Source organism: Melanostigma gelatinosum (assembly GCF_949748355.1).
Source record: "Melanostigma gelatinosum genome assembly, chromosome: 11".
NCBI lineage: Eukaryota > Metazoa > Chordata > Actinopteri > Perciformes > Zoarcidae > Melanostigma > Melanostigma gelatinosum.
The window spans coordinates 15,163,826-15,185,187 of NC_136644.1; the positions used below are offsets into that span (position 1 = coordinate 15,163,826).

Sequence of the window (21,362 nt, forward strand, 5' to 3'; positions counted from 1 at the left end):
CTCTAGAGTCAATGTTTGGTTTGTTTGTTCTGGGCTACTATAGAAACATGGTTTCAGGTGATTATACACCAATGAAAACATAGTTATGAATATTATGTTCCATTTCTGCTAATAAATCTCCCTAAATCCTACACACGGTTGCATTAGTAGATTATAATCCTTTATTCCGATTGAATAAAAAAGTGAACTAAAAAGACAAAGCATGTGGTCTATAAAGACAGGACTTTTCATAACCTGGCAACCAAAATGTTGTTCATATTAATGGCTTTTAAGTGATCAACAAAGTATTAGTAAAACATGTTTGCTATTGTTCATAAAATATCATAAAAATATAAATACTCAAGTAAAGTACCTACAAAAATTGTTGCAGGCAGGTGCTGGACCAAAAGAAGAGAGCAATGGAAATGTAAATAAAGGTCCTCACACTGTTGCTGCCTTAAGTGCAATTGATTATCCAAAAGTGGCGTTTCAAGCTTTTGCTTTTCTTCAGACTTAGAGAAATTCCGCCATTCTCTTCGGCATATCAGCCAAAGAGCATCATAACAACAGCCTTGACAACGACATGTTGAGTAATCAAATCAGTGTTGAATTCAGAAGTGTGGTGCATTACTTATAAATGAGTGGGACAGAACAAGATAAACATTTATGTAAGCTCTGAAAACAATAAGTATATTATTACTATTTTAATTTAGGTGAAAACTGTCCTGGACAAACCGTGACGTCAGGTCACCTTAAACTAGATAGTACAGTAAATATAGTGGAGTATTTAGCTGCTAAAGCGCTACCATTTCCCTCAGGAGTTGGTGGAGACCAAAACAGAGCTAAAAAGCAGGTGGATAACTATTGGACAGGTGACAAAAACACAACACAAGGCTCTTGTTGCTTTTCTGGATGTGTAAATAGGCAACTGTTTGCTAACAAGTTTGTCTTATCAACTGTATTGATCTCTTACTGTAAGAGATTATATATTTATTTTGTGTTTACAGCTTTTTGAGCTGCCCCAAAGTAGCCAACAATTGCTAAATAATCTTTACGTTAACTGTTCCTAACCACTAGCGAAAGCTAGCTGCTGATGTGTCACTCAGTACTGATTGGTTAGGGAAAAACTTCTTCCCAAACTGAAATAATCCAACACAAGATGTCTGACTGAATTATGAAGTGAAAGCAAATTCACGATTATTTGGCTAACTTTGTAATCTTGTGTACTTGGTCAAATAAATAATATGTATTGTGGTAATTTGGGTCACGGTTCAAAGCAACGGCTGTTGTTCACAACAATTCCATTTATTGAACAGTAAACCGACAACATGGAGTCAAACTAATAACCTCCCCTGTGCTAACAAGAGATGAGACAATAGAGAAAGTCAACAATGTGTTGGCTGTAAGTAATAACTCTAATAACCAACCGAAACCTGCCCGACTGCATTGCAGTGACTTACAGCATTATATGTCAACATCCAAATCAGACTGCTGTCGTGTCAGTAGCTATTGCTCATCAACATGCATGTCAGTAGGCCCCAGTCTTAAAACTGACTCATGGCGTGTCTCTTGGTGATGCAATCAGTTTTACAGCAGTAGAGTAATAACAGCTCACACGCACACCTGAGCGCATATGGGAACAAGGAGGGCCATCCAATCTGTTCCGAAATGTTTGACTAATGTTTGTGTTTTGAGATTGAGCACCTGGACCTTACTGGCATTCAGTTATGGCCAGATTTGTAGGAGGTGTTGAGTTATTTTTTGAAGCAGCTTGGTGGTGAGTGGTGCTCACTCGTGGCTCACTAGGAATGCTGAAGGCAACAGGACTAAATACTTGAGAGATTTCTGTAAAGACAACCTGTTACCTGAACGGCACTCGGCTTCTTCCACACCCTCTCCGGCCTTTCATCTCCTAGAGCATGCTGACAAGCACCGCACATCCTGTCTGCCCTTGCACACAAACAGTAAAAACACCATGAGAAGTAAACACCCACCTGAACCAAAGGCAGACACACCCAAAAGAGACCTCGCACACATATACAGTACACACACACACACACACACACACACACGCTCGAGCACAGAAACAAGCACAGACACAGTGAAACTATAACTCATGGAGGAAAAAAAGTTTGTAAATACACTAATAAATCAAATCATGTTGTCAACAAACAGTGGTGTTGAGTGATGAACTGATGGAAATGGATATAAAACACAGATTCCTGGGCTTTGCTAGTTCTGTAAAAACATATATTTTTAACTTCAGTTCGAGTGTGGAGAAGTGGCTGCACCATTAGCAAAAAACTTCTAGACAACAAATCCAGATAATGCATAAAATTAAGGCTGTCTGTGTTTGTCCTTCTTTAAGTGGCTGTTTTCAGTTGCGTGGACAAGAGATCCTGCCTTCATCCCACTTGATGAACTCACATGTCGACACACACACACACACACAGACACAGACACAGACACACACACACACACACACACACACACACACACACAGACACACACACACAGACACAGACACAGGCCCACACACAGACACAGACACACACACACACAGACACACGCACACACGCACACACACAGACACAGACACAGGCACAGGCACACGCACACGCACACACACACACACACACACACACACACACACACACACACACACACACACACACACACAGTGTGCTAACCCAAAGACCTCTCCTAGAGCCACGCAGGCATTGTGGCCCAGTTTGTAAGCCGTGCCATGTGAAGTGGAGGGCCGGCTGGAAGATGAGGGGTGTTATGGGAAGGAAACAGCTGGTGAGAAGCCCAGAGGATATTAATCTGAGGGGGGAGACAGGATGGCAGGAGAGGCCGTCTAATAAAGCATGGTATTACTGCTGCAAAGGTGTGTGTAAGTGTCTGTCTGTCTGTCTTCCTGGAGGATTACTGGTATGTAGTGAGTCTGTGTCCATCTGGCTACTACCAACTTTAAGCTCTGAAAAGTTGGTAGGAAGTCTGTGATCATCTCCAGTTCATCCGGTAAATCCAGCAAGGCACATTTAAAGTTTTACAACCCTTCACACACACACACAAAAGGGTTTTTGAAAATTAGATAAAATAAAGCATCCAAATTTACTCTGAGCAATTAAAGTTCCGGTTAAAAGGCAGAAGGGGGAGATGGGAGGGGAAGCTGGGCGGCATCAGTCGCACAGACAGTAATGACGGCGCCACTGCTGTTTAACAATCAAAGATCGGAGGCGGGGGCTCGCAAGGAAGTCTCTCCTTGAAAAATACAGGTGTTTGGTACAATCAAAGCGCAGCTTGCAGAAATGACTGGGTTTGAAGTTGAAAGGGGAGGCGGGAGGAGAGGGGGGGGGGGCCGTCGTGGTGAGTGAGTGAGTGAGTGCCTGTATGAGAAAAAAAGTGACTCAGTCCGAAGACAACTGTGGGCCGGTCTCTCCTCCGGGATTTTGAATAATTAACAAGGATAAGGAAGTTGACTACTAGGTGCTCACTGTTTACTTTGTTGGGATTTTTTTCTGCCTCTGGAAGGGAAGTGAGGCTTTAGCCGGCCTAGCTCTCTGGAGGCTGGCGTGTTGGCAGGAGGATTTGTCTGGGACAGCGGTGTGGTTCCCGTGGGACTAGAGACAAGTCAAACCAGCCAAAGGCCAGTGAATCAGAACCAACTTTATATGGTGGGAATCTTGTATACAAAACACCTGTCCTTTAAGGAAAGACCCAAGTTGTACACACAGAAATACAATCACACACAAACTGTGAGCTTCTGAATACAGACTGGTGTCCTGACTAATTACTGTAATTAAAAGTACAAGATACAATGATACTGTAAGTTTAGGGTGTGAGGACTTGGGACATTTTTTTTTATTTATTCCAGCAATAAAAAGTATTGAGTGAAATGAATAGCTTTACATTCTTGGAATGACACTTATATGTGCTTTCCTGCCGAAAGATTGATACGACTCTCATGTACCTTCGTTAACTGAACGGCTCTGTCCAACGGCAATACAAATCTACCTGCAGCACTAAAGCTCACTAATTAACACATTGAATCTTGTGTGTTAAATCTGTACAAAGTGAAGAAATAACACATTGCGTTAAGTGCTGAACTATGGCTTGGCTGGTCACAGTGGTCGTCGGTTTTTGTTGTTGTATGAATTAAACAAAGAAGATATGACATGTAGGTACATTTTATTACATTTCCACTAGTTTCCAGTCCTCTGTTTGTCATACAAACATGACAGTGGTGTTCTCATCTGACATTCAGCGGAAAAGCAAATCAGCATAATTCCCAGAATGTTGGACTATTTCTTAAATGGATGAATGTAAAAGTCCATTCTTGACCTTGTAAATAGTAGTAGACCAAAGAAATCATACTTACTTACTAAACCTGCGGGAGCTACCACAGAAGAGCTTTTGAGTAGCCTTTGACAAGCCTTTGCCAGGTGTTTATGGTGGACAGATTTTTCTGACCGCGAGCATCAAAACCGTGCAAGATACAGCCACGAAACTACATGTTAATTTGAATCTGAACTCCAGGTTTGTAGCTGAGATTAAGGATGTTCGAAGATGGGTGTGGTCCGTAGGGGGCCGCAAGTAGGCGGGTAGGAAGTAGTTGCAAAATGGTATGTGGTTAAAATATATAAAATCAGATGGGTGAAGCTTTTCACCATTTTGCTCCTATAAAGGGCCTCACACAGAATATGACATTGGCAACTGCGCTCTGAAGCCCATTATTTTTCAATGGCTTTTCCCTGCGTTGAACAAAGAGTGGGCACACCGTGCAAACCGTGCCGTGTGTGAAAGACACTTAATGCCGTGTCCTGATTGTACACACAAATGCAAACTGGAAAAGTTACAAAATGGAATGAAGGTATACAGAATTAGAATATTTTGTATCTGGTGTTGCTAAACACTGTTGTCCTGTAGTACAAATACAAAATTAAAATAGTTAGAAAAACAAAAAGAGTATGTTGGCTTGAGGAGCAAGCTCAAAAACATTTCCACGAGCATTTATGACGCTTTCAAAATTGAATTTGTTCCAAATTGCAGCTTGATCTGCAGGCACATGCCCTGTATCACTTACTCTTGGTACAAAGCGGTATCCAGCATTGAAGTCTTTATACTGAGTACCAAGCATTGACATTGACATTGATTGATTAGTACATGTGTGTGCTTTCTATTGGGGAGAAGTAACCAGTATAGGTGGAAGGGTTTTATCTGAAAACAACAGCCGCCTTAACACGTAAAGGTCAACGGTGCTGCAGTTATATAAATAGATGTTATTTCACCACATTGGCATGGCAGGGCTTTTGCTGGATTGATGACAAGAGTAAATGCCAGTACTTCAGAACAAGCCTTCTTGCAAGAGTGTTTAAAGAACCACAAACATTTTCATGTACATAGCAAACAGCTCTTGTACAAAAAAATATGCAAGCAGTGACAGACACAAAATAAACTGTCAAACAAGCTATCTAAACACATCTAAATCATTAGGATAATTTGTAAGCCCCTACTTGAATTTGCACTGTAATTAAAAGTTAGGCAGTGTCTTTCTGATTGTGCTGCATTGTATTCATGAGGAAATATGCTTGACTATTTAAAGATGTCTGTAAACAGCATTTAAACGTGGTGTGTGGTCTTCCTTTGGGAGACCTGATCTCTATGTGTACAAGTGCATTGTACTGAAAGATATGAGACCGAGACATTATACCTATTTCATTTTGAATAAGTAAGCAACAAATTTGTCATGTTTTAAGTTTTCTGTCTGTCCTTGCAATTATATCAGAATGCTCTTTGATTTGCTAAACTCTAATCTGGTACCTAAAGTTGCTGGCCAAGAAATGTGCTCCTGGAAAGAACATTTCCTGATTAGTGTGATGACTCTTTATGACTTGAAGGTGTGTATAAATCTGCCAAGGCACGTGCTGAATCAAGACTTTGTCAATATTTGCTGATCGCCCGGTGTTTCCAGAATATGACTGTCGTGTAAATCAGTTCAAACTCAGTAATTGCTTCAGAGAAAGAGGAGCAGAGAGGGTAGGAAGTCACTTCCCGCCGGCCTGTCTGTGGTTTATGTTTGTCAGTTGATTTGAAGCTGCTCCACCAACATGCCGTGACAGGAAAGGAATTAACTCAGTGAGGAGACAAAATAAAAAAAGCCCTCAAAGGAAGATGATGTTAAAAACTATTAAATGTGTAATTCAAATTCACATTCAAAGCCATGCAGTCAATTAAACTCTGATATATTCAACATTTGGCATATATAAGAAGCCTTTTGTAGCAGTTCATTCGTTATATCACTGTTCATACTAATGGGAGATACACATGCTGTTTCTCTGAGTGGTTCAGGACATTTAATAAGTAGAACTGTTTTCTGCAAAGTAAGATCTCAAGATTTGCGTATTGCGCCTGTGTTTTGGCTCGAGCCAAACCGCCTCTCAGGAGTGTCCGCAATCAAAGGATTTCCTGGTCTCAACTATATCTGATTCACAGGCTGCAGTCGCTTTACTGACCAGGTTACTGCACCAATGCGTCACAGTTTGTAAAGGTTCATCTAGATTTGGTACACAACCGTAACTACGACAGTGTCATGTAAGACATTACTATGAGGTTCCAATTCGCTTGAGTTTGTATTTGTTTGTAAAATAAAGTAGAATACTTCTGAGTGTACCATTTATTTCTTCGACCAGATACCAACCTCTCGTGTTGACTTGGAAACAGTAAGAACAGAAGTTGTAATTTAACCCCCCACAAAAGTTGTATAAATGGAAAAAGCTTAAGTAAACTTTGTAAAACTGGTTTTCCAAATGTGGATAATGTTAATGCTAAAAAGTTGCAGTAACTATGTTTTACCTAGTTGCTAAATCTTATATATCGAAATGTACATAATGATAAAAAAAAACAACAGATTCAGAGCAGGGGTATTTCAACTCTCACGTCATGATCTCAGCCCTAGCTGCTTCTGTTTAAACAGCCCACTGTTTAAGATTTTGTTCTTTGGATATTTTTGTTGTTGAATCGTTGACAGTGGAGGAAGAATTCAGATCATTTACTTGACTAAAAGTATACCAAACTACAGGAAATATTCCATCACAAGTAAAAGTCTTGCATCGAACATGCACTTGAAGTTTTAAAAGTAAAAGCACTTGTTATGCAGAATGACAGAATATTCAATTATGAATATAATATTGTCATAATTATGGATGCAATAATCCCCCCCCCCCCCCCCCATTGTATTTCGCATCTCATTACTTACACTTTTTTTAACTTCAAAATATTTTTGGCTGACTTCTAATTTTTTCGGAATGAGTTGATCATCTGTTTAGTCTGTAAAATCTTCATCTAAAAAGTAACATTAACGACAGCTGTCAAATATATGTGGTGAAGAAATGAGTAGAATTTGTCCTAAAATTGGAGTATAAAGTAAACACATTTGAATCACACATTTGTCACCCAGAATCACACATTTGTCTGAACTGTAGTGGAATGAAACTTATGAATTATCTTATTTTGCTTCTTTTTTTAAAAACGTATAATAATAAGCCTACAATTGGTACCTCATCAGATAGGGACCCGGGCCAAACTTTACAAAACCATTAGATATTTGGCAACTCTAACCGACTGTCCCACTGAGCCTCGTGTTCCTTTTAAAGCGAGCCGTTTCCTCACCTCCAGCTTCAGGCGCATCTTCAAAGGAGAAGACGGCACAGCGGCAGAGGGCGGAGCCTGGAGGGACTCAATACGCACAGCCTATCATAAAGTTTGTCACTACTGAGAGGGCTGCTTACCTGTGCGCCAAAAAGCCGATATTGCCTCAGTTGGACCGTCTGCGATGAAGAAAATCAGATGAAATATGATGATGAGGATAATATTTTTATGCGCACGTTTTTCGACGAAAGGAGGAAGCAGCAGAGCTGAGCTGAGATAAAGTGTATCCAACCAAAAAGAAACTAACAGCAGTAGCTCCAAGGACAAACAGGTAAATCGGGATTTGTTTTCTTTGCCATCACTGCCCATTAAGAGTTACTACTATGTCTAATAACATGACTTGATTATAAACTGACCTTCAATAACATTAAGACATTGTTATATTAGCCGAATCATTTATTGAAGTGGAACTACAGATCAATATATGAGAAAATCAAAGTCATTTCATGTTGAACGCAGACAAAATAAAAAAAAAACAATGTCACTGTAAGTTTTGAATAAACAGAACATTTAGTAGATTAGGACACTAATCTAACACTTTTTTTTACTGGGAGACAAAAACGGAAAATACATTTCCCACAAAGAGACCACAGGAGCTGCCACTAAACCGAAACATTTTGTAATTCAAGTTTTAATTATTGTCCTTGTCTGTTATATAAAGCATTCTCCAAAACACAACAGACAATTTCCCGAAAAATGAAATGTTGTCAGATAAAACAAAAATATGTGTAAAATATAGTCCAGGTTTTCAGGTATAAGTATACGTGTGGATTATATTTAACTGACAGTTTTCTGCAGTCAACAAGCTGACCTGTACGTGTGAAGGGTCAGTGTCAATAGGATGTAACCTAATGTATTGTTTACTCAAATAAATAATCATGCAGATTTTATGTCTTAAAATGTTAGTTTGAATAATGTTTCACAGGCAAATTATTAACAAATTATGGAGAATCAGACCTGTATATTTTTTTCTGTCTGTACACTAATGCAGTTGAGAAGATTTGCCGATACTCATTGTGGCTATTTATTTTAAATGATGGTCTAATGTCATTGTAGCTCCTTTTGTCCCTGTGAAGACTGCTTTAATGTTGTCATGTTCCCGATAGGAACGATTCTGCAGGGACCCTGTGCAACTTATTAAAACTGGAGAATAAAGAAAGAGTTCCTGGATGTACAATAAAAGACAATAAATGCAACAAAGGGAGAAGATATTGAATTAAGATTATCTAGCACAAACAGGACATTTACAAAGTGTACATGATGGGATTTGATATGAAATGAGTGTGTTACATGTGCATCGATCTGGACTGTCTGGAGTTTGAATTAATTATCTTTGTATAGAAAGGGTTTTATTCAAAAATGCCATGGCTTATTCAGTGCTGACTGACCAAGTGATAGTCTTTCTTTTTCAATAAATAAAAAATATATATTTTGCCCTTATTTGATAGTGGAGAGAGACAGGAAATGTGGGGAAAGAGAGGAGGGGACTGACATGCAGCAAATGATCCGGCCAGCTGGGAATCGAACCGAAGACTCGCTGCTCAGGGTTTTACCCATATGGTACAGATAAAATATATAAGACATATCTTACACAAAGATATATAAGGTACGATATATGTGCAGTTGTGGAAGAAGTATTCAAATAATTTACTTCAATAAAAGTAGCAATGCCACAAAGTAAAATCATGAAATCAATTAATCAGTAAAGTCATGCATTCAAATTGTCACAAAGTATTAGCAAAAACATTTTCCAAAAAAGAAAAGTACCAATATGCAGAATAGCCCATGTAAATGTTATATTATCATATTATTGGATGATTGATGTTTGAATGTGTAAGTGGTACTTTAATGCTGTAAATGGTCAACAATGCAGTTTTTTTTAATAAACTCATTGTATTTCAAATGTAATCGGAAAATAGACTATATTTGTTCGAAAAAATTTAAAGTACTATATAACATGTATATAAAGACGATTGCAATTCTCTAGTGTAAAGACAGACCTTGAATAAATGTTAGTAGTAACTTTGCACCACTGTATATACGTATCTTGACAATCTAGTAATTCAAATTTTAACTTGATGTGTCACATTTCGTACTGGAGCTTAATGTACAGCGGGTTGATAATTTGTAAATCAAATGTGAAACAGTTTTCTGGTTGCAGTGTGTCCACTCAGAAGAGAGAAGGACGAGAGAAGGACGCAAAAGGCTGTTGACACATTAACTGCGGTATATACTGTAGTAAAATACGTATCGTAAAACGCATTGTGCTTGTGTATGAATAAGTGTCTCACAGACACTCCTAAATCAGTGAGGATTTAAAGCTGTCATCCATATCTGAAAAATCTCTAGTCTGCACTTAATCATACAGTTAAAGTGCAGAGGAGCAGAGATCAGCCTTCCCTCTCCAGCTTTGTATCTCACTTAACCCTTCACTCAGTGCAACTGCCATTTTAATTCATAATCCAGTCAAAGCATTTTATAAATTCTAATAAAAATCAATTTTATTCCTCCTCATTATTGCACCCACCAGATTTGTTACCGGTGTGGGGTCAGACTTTAGGAACTACACCGCTTCTTTGCGTATGTTTTTGAGTTGATCACAAGTATTTTCCCTCACATGGTCACATAGAAAAGGTCAGAAAGCTTTGGTTGTAACAGAAAAGTGTTTGAAGTTCATCGTGGTACACTCGTCTGGCAGCTGACCTGACCCCTGTAGAATTGGTGTGCTCCATCTACTCCATCCATTTTGTCCTCTAAGCAGGTTAAAACAAACTTCTTGTAAATGCCATTTGACCAAAACTGGTCTGTCTTGACGAGAGTGTCCACAGACAGTCAGCGTTAATGTTTTAACTGGGATGAGGTACAATGGGGGACTTGTGGCGGGTAGAACAAGAATTAAATTGGGCCTGTAAATAATTTTGAAAGTGTAACTCAAAATGTATTAATGCAAACATTTAAACAAGCAGGTTATCAGTTTGAAATAAGCGTCTTATGTTGGAAAACCCAAATCATTAGGTTATCATATCAGAACAGAGAGTGGAAAAAGGTTTGTGAAAAACTGCACTCATTGTAGTGTCTATGTTTTAAAAATCAAGAGTAAAGTTTTCTCCCTCTCTGTGCCTCTTCCAAATGGCAGGCTTGTAAACCGGGGTCTGAGCTGGGTCTTGGTCGGGCAGGTTTTATGACCATAGCTCTGTCATTGCTCTGTACCATCCTCCTCCTCCCAAGCTGCTGTCCCCCTGGGGGCCCCCCTATGCCAGCTGTTTCCCTTAGGAGCGCTCCCAGCACTTTGGCGAACGGAGGAGGATGCCGCTGTCTTCGCTTGTTTACGGTTATGTCAGGAAGAGCAGAGTGGGCCATTCTGTTGTGCGTCTGAGTCGCATTCCCAAAAGATTAGAGAGCAGCAACTCTGGCTCCAGGCCGACATAAAAATAAATCAGCTTGACCCTTAACACCAGGCCTTTCATTCGGGAATTCCAAACTAATTACTTTACAATTTCATTGCAACTAGAAGCATCTCTGAGTTAGTTTGAGTGAACCTTTGCGAATGATGTGTAATCCTCTTGGTTTGGCCGGATTGACTCAACAAATTGAGATCTACTGAGGGCATCCTTCAATGTCAGTCAGAGTGACACCACCTGTGTGCTGAGGAACATGCATACTCCTCCAGCATCTGATGGATCTACATAACATACAGGATGTCTTCCACTGGAGCTTGACCTCTTTCTTGGCAACCTTGTGCAGTTTGCTATGTCAGATATGTTTCACAACAAGTGATCTCGAGATTTAGGCACCAACCTCTGAAGCTTCAGCCTTCTTTACTATTTCCTGCTGTAAAGATAATTGTAGATGTTCGAGGATGGGGGTGTAGTGGAAATCAACAAGATTGTTTGGGGCTAGGACATGTTTGGAGCCGAGCACAGGTCTTGCAGGCTGCTATAGCTTCTTGGCATAGATTTCCACAGACTTGTCCAACTTTAACAAGCTTTGTGTCACCTATGGAAATCAGAGCCCCTCCTCTCGCTGACTGATGTTGTTGAGGTGTCCACATACTGTACATACCTGGAGTGTGTTGGGGACAAGATGCTGTTTTGGAGCCTGTGCCCATAATTATACACATAGAGCAATTGTTCTCATGTCATTGCTGGTCTCCCATTCTCAAGCTCCTGAATGCCGTCAGTCTGCAACTGTTGATGCTTTCTGCCGCCAGTGTGTAAGAGGCGGGCCGTTTTACGGGGCTCCTTTTGTAACTTGCCTGGAGGGCTGTTGTAAATCATGTGTGATTCATAAAAAACAGGTTCCCCAGTCTGCCAGGTTTCACAAACCTCAGAGATGTACAAATAGACTTTGGCCTGCAGCCATACCGCCCTGGAACTTCTTCTTTTACCAAACTGCTCTCCTGTCAACACTCCTCTTCACTCTCGTCCCTCCCCCCCCCTCTGCACTCTGCACAGGGCCAACGATGTTGTTTTCTTTGCGCTTGACTTTGACTGTCCTCCATGGGAAGTACCTGGCAGCGGATGCATGTGGCTTCTGCCTGGACACGTCTGTCTCCCCCTCTCCTCTGTCTCCTCGGCCACGCAGCGTGAGAACTGCAGTATCCATGGCGATGAAGGAGGTGTGCTCGGGGTTTAAATGTTGTAGACGGGAGGATTTAGGCCTGAATGTCTCACTTCTGAAGTTCAGAAACTTTAGATCAGCAAAAGCTGAGTAATTTCAAAGCCTTTCAGACTGGGAAAAAAATTACCTCAAGGCTTCAAAGTCCTTGCATGTGGTTCAGTGTAGTCACTGAGAGACACTGAGTGAGAAAGAGTGAGAAAGTTGATACCTTATTTGGAGAGATAACAGTTTGTCTGTTCTTTCTTTTTGCAGGTTTTTTGATGCATCACCGTCCTACCATATGCTAATATTTTCAGTGTTACCCAGAAAATAGTAAACACTTTGAGCGGGCGACCTCATCAGGAGTCTTGCACCTGCACCAGCTTCTGCCATGGCCCACCCTTACGAGCCTTGGTTAAGGACAGCACCACCAAGTGGCAGCCCAGAAGACATGAACATCCCCTCCTGGTGGGACCTCCACAGGGACGTCCAGTCAGGGAGCTGGATAGACCTGCAGACAGGGCAGGGTGTCAGCTTGCCTTCAGGAAATCCAGGGAGCTCCATGGGGTTGCAGCACTCTTTAGGGCCCTACGGATCTGACCCGCAGCTGTGCACCCTGCCTCCAGCTCAACTCGTTCAATCCTCACACTCATCTCACCTCTTCCCCCAGGATGGCTTCAAGATGGAGCCACTGGCCCCTGATATGCTGCAGCAAGAATCGTTCTCCCTGGAGGAACCACAGGAGAACCCCGTCTCAGCCCGCCCCAAGCCCCAGCGCCGCTCCACTCCCAGAGGCGGCGGCCAGGCTGCGTGTCGCTGCCCTAACTGCGTCCATGCTGAACAGCTGGGCCAGAGCACTGACGACAGCAGGAGGAAGCACATGCATAACTGCCACATCCCTGGTTGCGGCAAAGCATACGCCAAGACCTCCCATCTGAAGGCTCACCTAAGATGGCACAGCGGGGACCGGCCGTTTGTCTGCAACTGGCTCTTTTGCGGCAAGAGATTCACACGCTCTGATGAACTGCAGCGACACCTTCAGACACACACTGGTGCTAAGAAGTTCAGCTGCTCATTATGTCCTCGAGTGTTTATGCGTAATGACCACCTGGCCAAGCACATGCGCACACATGAGTCCCCGCCAGGACATGGGGAGGAGAGGGTAAATGGAGACGGGAGGATGGATAAGGGCTTTGATACACCTAAACCTCCTCAGTCCTCCTCCAATGTGTCTGCGTCTGACACCACAGAGCCTCCGCTGAAGCTGAAATGTGAGACAGACCCCTCAGTCTCAGGGGTGACAGGGCAGTCTGGCTAATTTCATCACTTTTAGAAGATTTTTATTGCAGTTAAAGGTGAACATTTGTTCCCCTCTCTGTCATTGAGGCGTAATAGTTTTACAATAGAATAGAGAATAGAAAAAAGGTTTGGACAAACTTTCTCTGATGAAAGTTGGATGGAACAGAGAGTGTGTTCATCTGTCGTCCTGTGCATTTATCAACTGAGCTAACTCAGTGATGATCTAAATGTTATAGCACACAGAAAAAAAGGAATTTGACCTATTTTGTGGATACAACTTTACTCTGTTTTATTAAAATGGAAGGTGGCTAAAGGATTGCTGCTTGAGCTACAAATACCAGCAGACCAAGAGACTGGGATGAGATTAACTGAAGGTGGCTCGTTAACTCGTTTACAATGAAATTAATCAAATGTGTGACTGGAAGTTTTGGAGAAATGTTTGACTCCAACACAGTTTAATATAACAATTTCAAAGGCAGCATGCTGTTGAATGGAGAAAAGAGACAGTGATACTTAGTTTTTGTCTCAATCACCATATGTGTGTGTAGCCTACTGTGCAAGTTGTGATAAGACACTGGAATATAATACAGCATTTTGTAATTTTAAAAAGGACAATAGCTATTTGGAAGGTTGAAGGTTCATGCCACAAAACTGTGCGTATATTGGTATGCAATGATAATATGATAATATAATATAGAAAATGGAATTCCATGCACTACAAAGGCTCGTATTTACCAAAGAATTGTGTGTTTCTGTTGCCACCGTAGTTATGATGGTAAAACACTTATTAATACGAATAATCACACAGTAGGAGAATGTGAACGTTGGTTTTAGGTTACCAGACGGACCACAACAATGCAAATTGCATTGTTAATAGTTAAGGAATTAAGTGTGATGATGATGTGAAAAGAGTAAACTCACAGATCACAACTAATTGAACCTAAAAATGAAAAGTGGTCAGAGCCGCTGAGGACATAATGTAATGCCCTCCACTTCTGGCACGTAAGAACAAGAGAGAACGCTGAGCTGCATGATCATTAATGCTGGACATGGAGAAAAAATGCTGAATGGGCAAATTCATCTTTTTGCTACAAACACGACTCCACATGTCCGTCACTACAGGCTGCTGGTGCAGCTGAATGAAACTCAGTTGGGTTGTTTACTACAGTGGCCTCTGCAGTCACAAGATGTAAAGCTGCGCTCATCACAATTTCAATATTAACAAAGGAAAAAATGGGCCTGATGAACTCTCAGAGTATTAGCACTAAACTCTGCAGCTCTACTGAGCACACTATTTACCGTTTTAGTTCAGTCTCACCGTTCTCATCAAAATCTTTACATGGTGATGAAATGTCAAAGTTTTATACACAGTTAGTTCTGCTGCCATCAAGTGACCAAAAAGAAAATCCGCTTTTAATATCCCAAATGTGCAACAGGAAATCTTAAAAGAGCGATCCTTAAGTTAAATTCATGCCTGAAAAGGTTCAGGCTGTGGTTGAAGCAGTAGGTTGTCCTATGAATACTATCTAGGTGTACCTCATGTGGGTTTATACAGTTCTTCCAAATATCATCAGCTTGGTAACCATTTGCATGTCGGATCAAGCTGTCGTCCCAATCATCAACAAACAATGTGTGAAGGGCTTGGCTCTCAACACATTTCATTCAGAGCTGTTGGTGTGTCTGCAGTTTTTCCATGTTCACTGACACTCAACTCATTCAACAAAACACTTTTTGAAACATGTCTCTGAATTAGCAGAGAACGACTCTGTTTTCATTGTAGTTAATGGAAGAAAAACAGTTTAACAACACAAGCATCAGAATTTGTTTAGCTTACTTGTTTGGAATAGTCAACTTTCATAATCAATAATATGTGATCAATAGTTCTGTAGCAAGCAATGTAGGCAGCTTTACAGTTTAAAACACTATTAGGATGTATGTAACCCATCACAGACACTAGGCTGAGATTTCTATACATTTAGGGAGTTTGCATTATTGGAGGCTAACAATTGCTGTATTTATGTATCGGAGATAAGATATGGAAGACTGCTTAAACATTAGTCAATTGACTATTTCTATTATTTCTAATAATAGAAATAGTCTTCTTTTATGTTGGTCGGTAGAACAAAATGGACAACTTTGTTTTAATTTGTTGATGTAGTGAATGTTTAGTTGACTGTAATAAAATATGTTCTAAAACTTTTAATAAGTTAAGTATCATGGTGTTATAACTTGTATTATTGTCCTTTAAATAAAAAAACTATATTCTGTGCCCATGTTGAACCTTTTTTTTAACCAAAAGATGTGCTAATTGTCAATTATTCTTTCCAGTTTAATTTGTACTCACAACAGCATTATTATTATTATTACCATTAGTAGTAGTAGCAGAATAACAACAAGTAAGTTGGATTTCTTTAGACCCTGTAAATGTTTGTATCATATATTACGTACCATTTTTTACACAATTAGATGTGGTGTTAGACTCCCAAGTTAAAAACACAAGTGTGGTCTTTAGAATGGTCTGCTGGGGCAGCATCTCGACAGCCGACAGGAAGAGACTGCTGCTGTCAGGCTGCACAACCAGCTTTGCTCCCTGTAGACCACACTAAAACATCTGTGCAATATAAATACACTGTGCAATACAACAATTATTCTGTCTATATATATAACATTTTTAGTTTTTAGTTATAGTTATATTTTAGTTATTGTGGATTTTACTTACTTTATATTCTTTACTGTTTATTATTTATTTACTTATTTATAATACTTGTTTTGATACATTGTTTTTTACTCCGTCTCTTGTTTGCACTATCCACTATGCTGCTGTAATCCTGTAAATTCCCCCACTAATCTTACCTTATTTTATAAGGATGATCCATACAGTATGTGCAACTAATTAACAACCATCAAAGCACGTACATTTACATCAAGCTAATTTTTACGAACTGCGACCATAACAACTAGAAAGTCACGTCGAGCCATATCGCTGACTGTTTATTCCGGTTTACTCGCGACGATGACGCTGTAATGTCAGGACCTGACGATAGGCGCGTGAAGGCATTGTGAGCTGGAACCGGAAAGAGAATTATACAAAACAGGAAGTATACAAAACACATAACACACACGTCTCGGTGGCTCCATTTTCTTGCTTGGGTTGAACTTTCGTTGTTCCACCTTTTATAGTACAGACAGATTTGTCTTTTTCCATTTATTACTGGATTGAAACGACGACTTTTCCAAGATGGGGGGAGGCGATCTGGTAAGTATGAGCTAAGTTATCCTGAACAGCTTTCTGTTTAGAGATGGTTGATACCAAACTCTGTTTAGAATATGGGTGTTCAAAGATGTTCGCTTGCTTACTGTTTTCTACATAGCTGTTACAACATGAGGTGATACCTACTAGGAATAGTTACGAGCCACAGTCCAGCAATACTCACTTTAACTTCGGTCTTATCTTATTCTTTTTATTTCAATAGCTGTTGCAATAGCTAATAGCAAGTAGCGTAATGGCTAGTTTGCGTTAGCTTAAGGTCAACTGACTGAGCAGCTATAACAATTTACTTTATTAGTCATGTTAACACAAGGCCAACGGTACGATGACATGTATTTGACGAGTGAATGGGTCTGCTCAACCATAAAAAGTAACGTTAGTCGCAACAGAATCACCCGAATTATACAGATAAATAAATATAAATATATATAAATATATATATATATATATATATATATATATATATATATATATATATATATATATATATATATATATATATATATATATATATATATATATATAGTTCCGCAATAAATAATTTCCTCGCCTAATGTACCAGAAGATGATATTTGATCAGGTAGATAATTATTAATTGTATGTATTTGTCTGTTATAGTCAGTCTACATGAATGATCATGTTAAACCCTTTCAATTCCAACTTGTACATTAAAGCCTGTACCTGATGGTTTTCACACTTACAGCTACTAAATGTCCTCACTCTTGTCTTCTGTCAGAACTTGAAAAAGAGCTGGCATCCCCAGACTATGAAAAATATTGAGCGCGTTTGGAAAGCTGAACAGAAACACGAGGCTGAATGCAAGAAGATCGAGGAGCTCCAGAAAGAGCTGAAAGACGAACGAGCTCGAGAAGAAATAACAAGATTTGCACAGCAAGCGGGTTCCATCAAGTTAGTTCTCTGATATTATCATTAGTTATTTTGTGGTTTAAGACAAAAAAAAGTAGCGTCTAAGTCAAAATATCCTGTTTTATGGTGACAGGAAGAAAGATGACCGCCTGGACTGGATGTACCAGGGCCCTGCTGGTCAGGTCTCCAGAGATGAGTATCTTCTGGGACGTGCCATTGACAAGCAGATCACCGACCAATACGAGGAGCCCGAGAACGGTCCATCAGCTGAGACTGGCCTCCTGCCTGGGTCCATTTTCAACCCCGCCACTCCTGCCTCAAATCTCGACCTGGCTGCCAAGATCAGGGAAGATCCCCTATTTGAAATCAGGTCAGTATGTCCCTTATCTTTTGTAGTTCTTTCTAAAAATACGACACACTTTGCAATTGTTTCATTTATTTTTTGTTGGTTTTCTGAAGGAAACGTGAGGAAGAAAAGAAGAGAGAAGTTTTGAGTAATCCAGTGAAGATGAAGAAAATCAAAGAAATGGTAAAATTTCTATTATGATGTATTGGTTTGTAGCGGATTCTAGTTTTGACATTTGACTTACAGATTTTGGTTATTTTACCGTGAATAAATAACTTGTCTGACATTTACCTGTATTTTCCTTCTTTGCATCTTTCAGCGAAGTTTACACTAACTTCATTATCAAAAACAACTGCATGTGTGTCTGAATCAGTGTCAGGAGGGGGAGATTGTCAAGTATTTTTTATTTCTCTCACAGCTGCGCCAGAATCTCGACAAGAAAAAGAAGAGGAAGAAGGGAAAAAAAGAGAAAGGAGACAAAGAGAGAAGAAAGGAGAAGAAGCAGAAGAGAAGGAATTCAAGTTCAAGCTCAGTTGAGGAAGATGAGAAAAAATACAGGTATGTAAGGAGATTCTGAATGAAATAATTATAATTTCTATAGATATGTGCTCAAACGGCAAAGCACACGTAGAATGCAAAAATATCACCGATCATTATTATCTTTTATCTATTTTTAGGTCACATTCCCGAGATGAATCTTCAGCAGATACCAAAAAGCGTTCCCATCATTCAGGCTATGGCCTACAGGTCAGTAAGCAGCAAAGCAGTATTTCATTACACCAATGTTATCTATTTTTCAATTTCAATTATTAATCTTGCTCTGGACCAGAACCATTAAGTCTTAACAATTTATGTCTTCCCTCTTAGCTCCCCGCTGGCAGACATCACCAGTCCTCCGCTCCATCCAATCACTCAGGGCGCCGTGGGAGCAGCCGCTCCCAGTCGCCACACAGAAACAACCGAGAAAGTCACTTCAACTCTTCTTCCTCACACAAAGGCGACAAGAAGGTTGAGCCAAAAGCTTCCAGCCAACAAGGAGAGCGTTACCAGAGACAGAGACACCCTGTGTCCAAGTAAGGAGCTCCAGAAAGTATAGACGTTGCACTTGTAAAAGATGGCTATAGTCCAAGTTCTAACATTATTCTAATTTACTCGGATTCATTACCTGCTTGCATCTCAGTATGTCAACAATCGTTAAAAAAGATGTGCTGATAATGATATAAGTCACCCATTCCTGAGTAAAATACAATGTTGGAGTTTCACTCCAGTATTCAAACTTTAATCCACTATCATGTGCTTCCACGGTATATATCCCTCTCTCTAACTTTATACATATTTTGCAGAATAACTGCTTTGAGTTATTCTCCTCAGGTATATTTGAAATGGAAGTAAATTTACCTTAAAACAGTTGGGTAGCTGTACCATTTCTGTCTCAAGTCACTCCCCTTTTTAATTTTATTATGCTTACTCTATGGGTTAGTCGGCGAAAGCATGATCATCAGAGCATTGTCTTAATCACCACCCACACTGAATGGATTCCTGTAATTTTCTCATGTTTATTTCCTGTCTGCTGTAGGAAGCTCTCTTCAGATGAGCTGGAGCGCAAGAGGCGGGAGATGATGGATGAGGCCAAGCAGAGGGATGAGGACAGGGAGAATAACGTGAAGAGATACAAGAAGCAAGATGAACAGGAAAAACAGCGAGAACTAAATGTCAAGCATGACCGCTATGCTGGCTTCATTCAGTAAGTTTCTGAGCAACTCTGACACAGAGATAATCAGAGGGTGTGACACACATTACCACCACTACTATTATTATAAATATGTCTTAAATCCACAAATATATTCTTCCTGATGTCTCTTTAGTTTTCACCTTTTAAATGTTTAGCTCCAGTAACACTCACCTTTCCCTCTTGCAGTAACATGAAGCTGGACAGTGCTGCAAGCTCTACTGTAGAGGACAGAGTGAAGAGGAACATCCACTCCATTCAGAGGACGGCAGCCTCCCTGGACAACTTCATGAAGAGATGAAGACACAACACATGTATATTACAGATGATCTAAATGTAAAGGCTTGGCAAGAGTATGCCACCCATTCCTTTATCTGTCTCTTTAATGTATTGAAGAAGATGTGCATTTATTAATGCAGTGAGGATGGATAGAGAGTCTGTCATGAGTTCAAACAAGGAATTACAGGCTCCATGCCTACTAGTTGCTTTTATTTTGAAAAGTATTTTCCACAATGGTAACAATTTATATTTCAGACTATCATGGCTGATCTGTTCTAGTTACTTTCTTAAAAGCTGATACCCCTTTAATGTTCATGTAATCAGAATGTTGTACAGTAAATTGTTTTAGTTTTTCCAGTACAATAGGACCTGCTTTTAAGGTTTTTGTAATATGTTTGTTACTTAGTGTTGTTACTCCTGTGAGTGGCAAATTAAATAAAAACATGTTTCAACTCTGGCGTTAAGATACTGATAGTTGAAACACGCCTTCAAACATAAACATGGCCAAATATTCACATCAATATGGAACAATTTCATAATTAATGTTAACTCACATGACCGATCAGCCGTTTCTGCAATCGTCTTCCTGGATAATCTGTTTTATGTCTTGGTCTCCGGACAACATGAAACATGGCAAATACCAGCTGACATGAAAAAGAAATTAAAACTTACCCAATTAAATCAAATTCATGAATAACTTACAAGTGTTAGAACTGTATAAATAAATACATGAAATATACAAATAAATAGAGGTGCAAGGATCTGACTTTTTTCCGTCCCTATACGGTATCGGGACGGGAAAAAAAATTATATATTTTTTTATACATGTATATATAATATATATATATATATATATATATTATATATGTGTGTGTATGTATATATGTATATATGTATATATGTATGTATGTATATATGTGTATATATATATATGTGTATATATATATGTATATGTGTATATATATACATATATATATATATATATATATATGTATATATATATATGTGTATATATATATGTGTATATATATATATATATATATATATGTATATATATATATATGTGTATATATATATATATATATATATGTGTATATATATATATATAGTTATAGTTAGGGGCGTGAGGTATATACCAAGAGGCATAAAGGGAAATGATGATGATTAAAAAGCATCTTTAAAAATTGAAAGACATCTCCCGTTTTTAATTTCACTTTAACACGCCTCGAATAAACTATGCATGCACCGTTCTCCTTTACCGATATCATCCAATGACAGCAGCG

General features: G+C 39.4%; 2 protein-coding genes across 2 annotated transcripts; both read left to right on the forward strand.

Annotated features, from left to right (window-relative positions):
- Positions 1–7,824: 7,824 nt before the first annotated feature.
- Positions 7,825–13,619, forward strand: sp6 (Sp6 transcription factor). Its single transcript, XM_079277862.1, has 2 exons — positions 7,825–7,963; positions 12,565–13,619. The coding sequence occupies exon 2, from the start codon at positions 12,683–12,685 to the stop codon at positions 13,607–13,609; it is 927 nt and encodes a 308-aa protein (XP_079133988.1). The 5' UTR covers positions 7,825–7,963; positions 12,565–12,682; the 3' UTR covers positions 13,610–13,619.
- A 3,088-nt stretch (positions 13,620–16,707) lies between these two features.
- On the forward strand, positions 16,708–20,658 carry cwc25 (CWC25 spliceosome associated protein homolog). The gene is made up of 9 exons (XM_079278190.1): positions 16,708–16,846; positions 17,595–17,767; positions 17,859–18,095; positions 18,185–18,254; positions 18,490–18,629; positions 18,749–18,818; positions 18,939–19,144; positions 19,648–19,815; positions 19,990–20,658. The coding sequence occupies exons 1-9, from the start codon at positions 16,829–16,831 to the stop codon at positions 20,099–20,101; spliced, it is 1,194 nt and encodes a 397-aa protein (XP_079134316.1). The 5' UTR covers positions 16,708–16,828; the 3' UTR covers positions 20,102–20,658.
- The last annotated feature ends 704 nt before the right edge of the window (positions 20,659–21,362 follow it).

Bases quoted from the DNA above. Each gene is read 5' to 3' on its own strand.
- sp6 (XM_079277862.1), top strand. From the start codon at position 12,683: ATGGCCCACCCTTACGAGCCTTGGTTAAGGACAGCACCACCAAGTGGC.
- cwc25 (XM_079278190.1), top strand. The intron at 17,768-17,858 runs GTTAGTTCTCTG...TTATGGTGACAG, and splicing joins CAGCAAGCGGGTTCCATCAA to GAAGAAAGATGACCGCCTGG. The intron at 18,096-18,184 runs GTCAGTATGTCC...GGTTTTCTGAAG, and splicing joins GATCCCCTATTTGAAATCAG to GAAACGTGAGGAAGAAAAGA.